The sequence below is a fragment of the Mus musculus genome, chromosome 17, assembly GCF_000001635.26.
Source record: "Mus musculus strain C57BL/6J chromosome 17, GRCm38.p6 C57BL/6J".
NCBI classification, from domain to species: domain Eukaryota; kingdom Metazoa; phylum Chordata; class Mammalia; order Rodentia; family Muridae; genus Mus; species Mus musculus.
Window position 1 is genome coordinate 31,603,933 of NC_000083.6, and position 8,690 is coordinate 31,612,622.

General features: G+C 47.1%; 1 protein-coding gene across 9 annotated transcripts in view; it reads left to right on the plus strand.

Annotated features, from left to right (window-relative positions):
• Pknox1 (Pbx/knotted 1 homeobox) overlaps nucleotides 1-3,761 on the plus strand; it is a 42,972-nt gene extending 39,211 nt beyond the window's left edge. For 7 of the 9 annotated variants that reach the window (XM_030249591.1, XM_006523858.2, XM_006523856.4 and 4 more), the window contains one exon: nucleotides 821-3,759. In XM_030249591.1, coding sequence (XP_030105451.1) covers nucleotides 821-1,032 — 212 coding nt within the window. In that variant the 3' untranslated portion in view covers nucleotides 1,033-3,759. Of the gene's footprint in view, nucleotides 1-820 lie in introns of all 9 variants that reach the window. The other 2 variants (NR_027493.1, NM_016670.3) reach the window with 1 other exon arrangement.
• The last annotated feature ends 4,929 nt before the right edge of the window (nucleotides 3,762-8,690 follow it).

Sequence of the window (8,690 nt, forward strand, 5' to 3'; positions counted from 1 at the left end):
CTCCTGTATTTCCAGTTTTGCACTTGTTTCCTTTCTGACGGTCAGCACAGACAGCAGAATCAAGCCTGTTCCCCTGGCTGCTTTCTTTGTGCCTGTCTCCTGCTTTCCGCCTTCCCTGCCTCTCCCGCTCACAGCCGCCATTCTGATGTGTTTGCCTGAGCTCCTCAGAGTCTGGCTTGTTTTGTATGTGATGCGTTTTGTTTTGATGGCCTTGAACCCTGGGACTTAAGCCCTTTCCTGTCAGCAGTTGTGACTATGGTATACATACTTCCCATCTGGCTGTGTGTTTGAATGTATTTGCATAGATGTATCTTCTTCTCCTTCATCTTTTTTTTTTCTTATTATTTTATTTATTTATATTCCACCAACCCCCCACCCCATCTTCTTCTTTCTTCACCATGGCTGTATTCTGCCATGTGCTTAGGGAGCTTTGGGGACAGTTTTGAATTTCTTTATGTTTTTGAGATGCTGAATGTGGAACCACTGGCCTCACTGCTGCTCTCCCAGTGAGTCCATTCTGGCCCCAGCACACACAAACACATGCACACACACACACACACACACACACACACACACACAGTCATTGGCTTTGGTGCTCTCTCCTGTCTGTTCCATGCTGAGTTGTCTCTGGCACCCTTCCTGCCACCACCTTCCTTCACGTGATACCAATCCTGTCCTGGCGCCTTTCTAGAAGTGTGGGAGGTTTGTGCCCTCCTTTCCTGACTGACACACGGGTGTAGACTGTACAAGCAGGCAGCACCTGGCTGTGCTTTGCTCTAAGGACTACTGAAGGCGGTGACCCTGGTGTGCTCTGCTGCAGGTGCCGTTGTGACCATCACCACACCTGTAAACATGAATGTGGACAGCCTTCAGTCCCTGTCCTCAGACGGGGCCACCCTGGCCGTACAGCAGGTCATGATGGCAGGGCAGAGTGAGGACGAGTCGGTGGATAGCACAGAGGATGAGGGCGGCGCCCTGGCGCCCACACACATCAGCGGGCTGGTGCTGGAGAACAGCGACTCCCTTCAGTAGGAAGCACCAACGGGGTCAGTGTGGAGCTGGGCGCTGGACTCTTCACTGTTTGCACAGCAAGCATCTTACAGTTGTCTTTGTAACCTGTTTTATATGTAGATATAGAAGGTGCACTTTTGTATTTCGCAGCAAGCTTCAAGACGTCTTTGCCGGTGCAGCGACTTCCTTCAGATGTGCGTGTATGGGTTTTTAATGCTAGAAACGTGGCCCCTGCCCCTTGAGTCCTTGACGAGATTAAGGAACAGTGCTGCCATTTTCTAAAATTCTGCAGTTGCAATTGAGTCGTGTGGTTTACAGCAGGTCTGGGGGCGGCTGCTGGTGCCGCTCACAGGTCTGAAAGATGACCTGCACGCAGGCTGCAGAGCGAGAGGGCTCTGGCCCCGGTGGGCTGTGGGTGCCCACCACACACTTCAGTTCTCTCAGGCAGCATTTGCCTGTTTCATTTGCTATATAGAAAAAGAAACTCCTATTTTTACCTTGCTGGGATTATTGGATAAAAAGCTATTTTTATAAATCAGTTATTAATTGGATTATGACTATATTGAGGATAAATTTCTAGAGAAGCAACAGCACATGCTTGTCTTTCGATTCGGAATGTTCTGAAAGGCGGCCACCTGCTCATGGTCTCCTGCTCTCTGGGGAGGAGAGGGCTCGCCTCAGCTGCTAAAAGGAAACAACTGTCAAGTGAGCTTTTGACATCTCCAGTTTCTGCTCATGTGTGATGCAGACTGCTACATTTTACACTCGCTAGAGCATCTTACACAGTGTACTCAGTAGGACGTACGGTAAGTGAGGGCTCTGCCACGCCTAGTCTGACTGCAGTTCCATGGCTGCCTGGCTATGTTAACTGGGTGGTAATTTTAGATTTTTTTTTTTTAGTTAAAACCTGTTATATAGAGAATGTTTATTATAAACTAATATAAAGTGTGTTCTGCCCCACTGGCTCAGAGCTGGTGTAAACAGCAAACACCTAAACTGTCTTTCTTACTGGCAGACACCTAGAAGTTAGAACCATGGCTGTAACGTGGCGGTGGGGCCCACTGGTGGCTCTCACTGTCACTCACTCTCCAGGCTCCTCCCCCTCTCTGTTACCACTACAGACTCAGGACAGTTTGAGGACCTCATTTCTGAGTGTCAAGGCTGAGATTTGGTTTGGTTTGTTTGGGTCTACTTGGGAAGCTTTTTCTTAGGAAACAGGCATCTGTCTTCACAGTGGTACCTAGGCCACCTGCAGATAGGGAACAGCTGTCTAGGGGTCCCTGCCTTGGGCCCCACGGTTACCCCACGGTTACCTCTTTAGCTAATTCAGGAATAGTTCACCATCACCCCAAATGTCTTGATTCTCTTCAGCCATTGAGCACACCTGAACAGCCAAGTAGTCAGCAAAAAGAATGGGGGCTCCGTTTGAACCACTTAAGGTGCGTCCAAGACAGCAAAATAAAACCCCCAGAACTTGCCAGCAACTCCTTTGAGGAGAGAATACTATTTCAAGCAGTCTTTCCCTTACCTATTTACAAACTGTTTTAACAGTTTAAGTCCGGCATACAAAAGCCTGCACGATCAGCTGGCTCTATTAGGTTTAGAGCAGAAGTACATCTCTCTTGTGAGCCCTGCAGAGCTCTGCCAGTCCCCAAAATGGAAGCACAGCCCCTGCTGCACCAGCTGGTGGCGCTCTAGCTGGGATTCGAACACCATGCTCTACCGTGTCCTTTCCAGTTGAAATCATCTTTCCTAAGCACAGAACTCTAGCCTGCTAAATCAAAGGAATATCATGAAGATCGTAAGAGAACCCCAGGCACGGTGACACACTCCTGTAATCCCAACACTCAGGAACCTGAGACAGGAGGCAAGCCTGGGCTACTTGACCCTGTCTTAAAAAAAAAAAGCTAGTAAAAGAGCTGGCACAGGGTCATATCCTTTCACCTCCCCGTGCACAGAGATGCTTTTAAGTGCTCCCCATGAGGCGAGCCATGCTGGTTCATAGAGTCCCTGCCCAGCAGATTTGGTGTCTGCCAGTTGCACCTTTGAGACACCTGCTTGCTGGGCACAATGGCATATTCCTGTAAACAAGCACTTAGGAGGCTGAAGCAGGAGGATTGCTGCAAGGTCGAGTTGGCCTCTGGTGTGTAGTGAAACCCAGTTTCAAAAAAAAAAAAAAAAAATCGAGCAAAACTCCTGCTCGCCTTTCCTTGGCCAGTGCAGAAAACCTTTGAGCTTTGTTTAAATGGTCAGACTCCCAAACATTGGAGCCTTTTGAATGTGTTCTGAGACCTACAGTCAACTCGTGTCATTCCTGCTGTTTGGCTGTCTAGCAGAAATCTAGACTGGCTGACCCACTCCTCCGGTGGGCTCAGGTTTTCTGCTTTCTTGATTCCAGATTGTCAAATAGAAGTGTATATGCAATATGCACTGTGACCCTTGCGGCTAGGGCTGACGGGCCACTGTGTAGCCTGCTGGGTGGCCAGTGCACCTGTGGGGGCAGCGGGAGACTTGCTCCTCCCCCATGGCTGGCAGGGAAATGCCCATCCCAGAGGCCCCTCCCGCAGGTTGTGACTGGAACACAGCAGGCTGCCTTCTTCAGTTAAGTTCGGTCTTTGAAACTGACAATCTTTAAAATGTGAATACTGTAACAATATGTTTTCTTGGATTGTTGTCTTTAAAAGGATTTTTGTGAAGCAATTGATTTATCAAAGAAAAAAAAAATTAAAACCAGAAACATGCCTTGTGGACGATTGATTCTGTAAAGCTTGTGCCACCAAAGTGGACTTTGTCACTCCTAGGCAAGATCCTCAAGATTGCCACACACCTTGCAGTGACACCAGGGTGGGGAGTTGAGGCTACCCTAGCTGTTTGGCTTCAATTAGTTGACATTTTCTCAAGGAAAAAAAAAACTGCAAAGCAGATTTTTCATCGTAACATTTCATACACTGGATTATTTTGGCCTAACAAGAGAATGATTGATGGGTCCAGACCTGTCACCTTTGCTGGTCCCACACTGTAAAACCCCTTGCAAGGTGCCCCTGGACACGTGCAGGAGGTGTTGCAGGTCCCCAGTTTGTGCTTGGAACCGTGGACCAACAGGCTGTTTTCCTTCAGAAGTGTATCTAAGGGCCAGGGGTGATGCTCTCAGTTGGTATAGCGCTTGCCTGGCATGCACAGAACCCTGGGTTCAGTGGCCAGCACCCCATAATCCGGGCAATTGGGAGTAGAGGGTCAGAAAAGCAGAAGTCCAAGCTCAAAGTCGACTGCTTCCTAAGTCTGAGACAGGACAGACCATGTCTCAAAAGAACATCTGAAATTGACTTTGGGTGGCCAATGGCTGGAAGCATTTGACTTTCAGAAGGTGGAGATATGTGTCCTTGAACTCTGCTGTCCAAGGTGGATAGATAAGACCTTGGGCCACCAGTACCAGGCTCTCAAGGGTTTCCTTTGTGAGAAGGGAAAGTCTGGCTTACAGGTTTCACCAAGCTTGAAAATGATGTCTGTGGCTAACAAGACCCAACACGCCTATTTAGACAGAAACAAGCAGAGCAACGGTGGCCTAGCAGACACCACAGGTAGGTGACATGTTCAGATTAAAGCTTAGGGATTTGCATTTTGTTGATTTATACAGTGCTTAGCCCACAAGCCTTTCTATGAACTCAGAGGAAGCCCTGGTGTCATAGTTATATGTCTTTGTACAGTTAGAACTCTAGTCTTTGCTGTGTCCTATGAGCCCCACCCCCTTTTTCAGACCTAAATGTTGCCAGATATAGTGGCTCATGCTGATAATCCCAGTATCTAGGGTGCTGAGGCAGTGGAATTGCAGTTTCAAAAACAGCCTGGGCACATGGGACTGTGCCCAGTCGGGTATGGGGGTCCCTGGAATGAAGGTCCTTGAAGCTGGATGGGTAAGGATTCAGCGGTGACAAACAGAAACAAACACAGAGGCAGATGGAATCTGAGTGTATTCTGCAGCTCTCAAGCAGGGGATTTTATACATTAAAAAACCAAATGTTACATCTCTTAGAAGCTATAGCCAGTGAGACAATCACAAATACCAACAAAAGCCGGGCGGCGGTAGTGCACACCTTCAATCCCAGCACTTGGGAGGCAGAGACAGGCGGATTTCTGAGTTCGAGGCCAGCCTGATCTACAAAGTGAGTTCCAGGACAGCCAGGGCTACACAGAAAACCCTGTCTCGAAAAAACCAAAACCAAAACAAACAAACAAAAAAACCCAAATACCAACAAAAATCATTTGGCAGGGTAAAGCACAAAAATCATCCAAGCATTACAACTCTAAAACTATGTATTCAGTGAATCACAAACAGAACAGGTAACATCGTTATAAATCATCAAAATAGAACAATTCTAGAAGGATGTATTCAGTGGGGGTTGTCATCCAAGGCTAGTAGCATATTCCAAAAGCAGGTTAATAAATCTCTAACGGTCAGTGCTCTTAACCGCTGAACTAACTCTCCAGCCCCATGGTCAGTTATTATTTAACATCTAGTGCCTGATTTTTTTTTTTTAATAAATCTTCAATGTATAAATTTAAACTATTTTAATTCTTTCTTTTTTGTTGTTTTTGTTTTTCAAGGCAGGGTTTCTCTGTGTAGCCCTGGCTATCCTGGAACTCACTTTGTAAGACCAGGCTGGCCTCGAACTCAGAAATCCGCCTGCCTCTGCCTCCAGAGTGCTGGAATTAAAGGTGTGCGCCACCACACCCGGCTAATTCTTTCTAATCAAGGCTTTCTTTACTATATACCAAAATCCACTTCCAATGACACACATGTAGCCATATGAAATTTTATTGTTGGGAAAGTTTTTATCATAATAGTTTTATAAATGATTTAGAAAGCAAAGTGTTGGTTTCCCTGGGGACAAGGTCATGTTAGTGGCCCCATCTCTAGGGATGGTTTCTTATCCATTATTCTCGCTTAAGATCTTGGCCCAGGCTACCAGGAACATGTAAATAAGAAAAGGGATAAGAGAAAACAAAACAGATAGATTGCCATGAGAACTATGGCTCAATATATTTTTCTAGCAAAGAGTTCCACAACCGGTTCCAGGAGGCCTCCCCCTTTTTCAATCAATCGCCTTAGTCTGTGGAGCTTGTCACACAGATCCTACTGGAGGTGGTGTGGCAAGGTTAGTACATTTGGAGACTTTCCCAGGACTTTGATGGATTAGAACTGTGTTTTCATTTTGGTCCTGTCTACATGCTGGCTTTTATGTATGGCCGGAATGCTACTTCCATCATGAAGTCAGTTGTGCTAAGGTATGGGACTCAGTTATACTCTTCCCTCCCTGTCTTTTCCTGTCTGGCCTCCTGATGTTCTGGAGGTCTGGAGTGACCTGAGCTCAAGGAATCATCTGGTAAGTACTTGATAGGCTGTTTGATAGGCAAGCAGCAGTTTGTGGCATTATCTATACCAGGGTTGCCATTCTGTGTTCCCTTGTCTAAGCCACACTTGGCCATGTAAAAAATGGCAATGGTGACAAGTGAATCCTTTCATCCCTTTATACTTACACAGGTTTTAATTTTTTTAAAGATTTATTTCTTTATTTTATGTATATGAGTACACTGTAGCTGTACAGATGGTTGTAAGCCTTCATGTGGTTGCTGGGAATTAAATTCAGGACCTCTGTTTGCTCTGGCCCTGTTTGCTCCCGCCCAAAGATCTATTTATTTATCTAAATACACGGTAGCTGTCTTCAGACACACCAGAAGAGGACATCAGATCCCATTACAGATGGTTGTGAGCCATCATGTAGTTGCTAGGATTTGAACTCAGGACCTTTAGAAGAAGTCCGTACAGTTAACTTCTGAACCATCTCTCCAACCCCCTTAATCGGCTTTTAAAGATGTATTTGCTTATGTTTTATGTATCTGAGTGCTCTATTTGCCTGCATGACAGAAAAGAATATCAGAAGAGGGCATCAATCCCATTATAAATGGTTGTGAGCCACCATGTGAGAGTTGGGAATTGAACTCGGGTCCTCTGGAAGAGCAGCTAGTGCTCTTTAACTGCTAAGCCATCTCTCCAGTCCCAGTTTTTTTTGTTGTTGTTGTTGTTTTGTTTTTTTCGAGACAGGGTTTCTCTGTGTAGCCCTAGCTATCCTGGAACTCACTTTGTAGACCAGGCTGGCCTCGAACTCAGAAATCTGCCTGCCTCTGCCTCCTGAGTGCTGGGATTAAAGGCCTGCACCACCACAACTGGCCCCAGTTTTTAATAACTTTATGTATATGGGTATCTTGCCTGCCTATATGGTCTGATGCCCATGAAAGCCTCATATCCCCTGGAACTGGTGTTACAGATGGTTGTGAGCCATCACTGGCTGCTGGGAGTGGCCCTCTGGAAGAACACCGTTTCCCTATCCCCTTAAAAGACAGCTCTGATGACAGCAATGGCTTTTAGTTATTTCTTTGCCTTTGGTAGAACTGGGATAGGTACATATGAAATGGAGCTGGCTACCTAGGTCCTGAGACCCAGCTCACCCCGTAAGCCATTAGACCTAGTCACATATGGCTGGGACCTGCATGGAGCCTGGGACTGGTTGGATGCAGCAGCTCACTGCCAAAGTCTGGTGGTGGCAGGTCCTCTGCTTCTGTGGCACGTCCTTCTAATCTCCGACTGGCGTCAACCTTATGGGCTTGGTGCCTGCGTGTGTGTCTCTTGTATATGGAAATACCTGTTTTCCAGCTTACCATCCCATACTCCATCTTTCCTGTTCCTGTCTGCTGCATCCTCCCTGCCAACTCTCAACTAACACTGCTTATCTTCCTCGGAGCATGGGCTTTCATCCCCCACCCACTAATGTGGCAGTCAGAGGGAGACTTTGGGAGTCCGTTCTCTTCTACCATGTGGGTCCCAGGAATGAAACTCAGGTCGCCAGGCTTAGCAGCAAGTCTTTACCTGCTCAGCCATATCACTGGCCCGAGTACTTAAAAAAAAATGTTTATTTGAAACAAGTCTTGGCGTATAGCTCTAGTTAGCTTCAAGACTTGGCAGAGCTGCCTCAGCCTCCTGAGTCCTGGGATCATAGGTGTGTGTCACTGTGCATAGCCTCTCTCTTCTCTTAAATGCAGCAGTGGGTACCACTCCTAGCAAACATGGGTGTCCATGCCTTAGATGTGGTGATGGAGATGACACCAGAAGAAGAGAAATAGACAGGTTTGACCTCAGCAAAACTAAGTGAGGATAAGCTTGGCAGAGGTGGCCACAGGGAGGTTGAACCTATCCCGGGCTACATAGCAAGACCCTGAACCTGCGCACCAAAGCCAAGTCCCTCCTCTAAGTACAGAAACGAAGACAAGCCATGGGTGGAGCACATGGGAGATGATGTATAGTTGCTGGACAACAAACCCAAACCACAGGGCAGGGCAGGACCACAGGAAAGAGGGATAACCAAGGCTGGGGAAGACTGAGAATGGTGCCCAGAGGCACACAGGCAAGCATGTGAAACTGCAGCCCAGTGCGGCAAATGAACACAGGATTGCAGAGAACCCAACCTGGGCTACCCCCCCCCCGGGGGGTGGGGAGGGATGTGTTCAGGCATACATACACACAGAGAATAAGGACCATGCACACAATGGACTCGCTCAGTCATGGAAAGGAGCAAAACTGATACAGGCCGTAACAGGCAAACATGAGACACTCACACCAAGGGAAA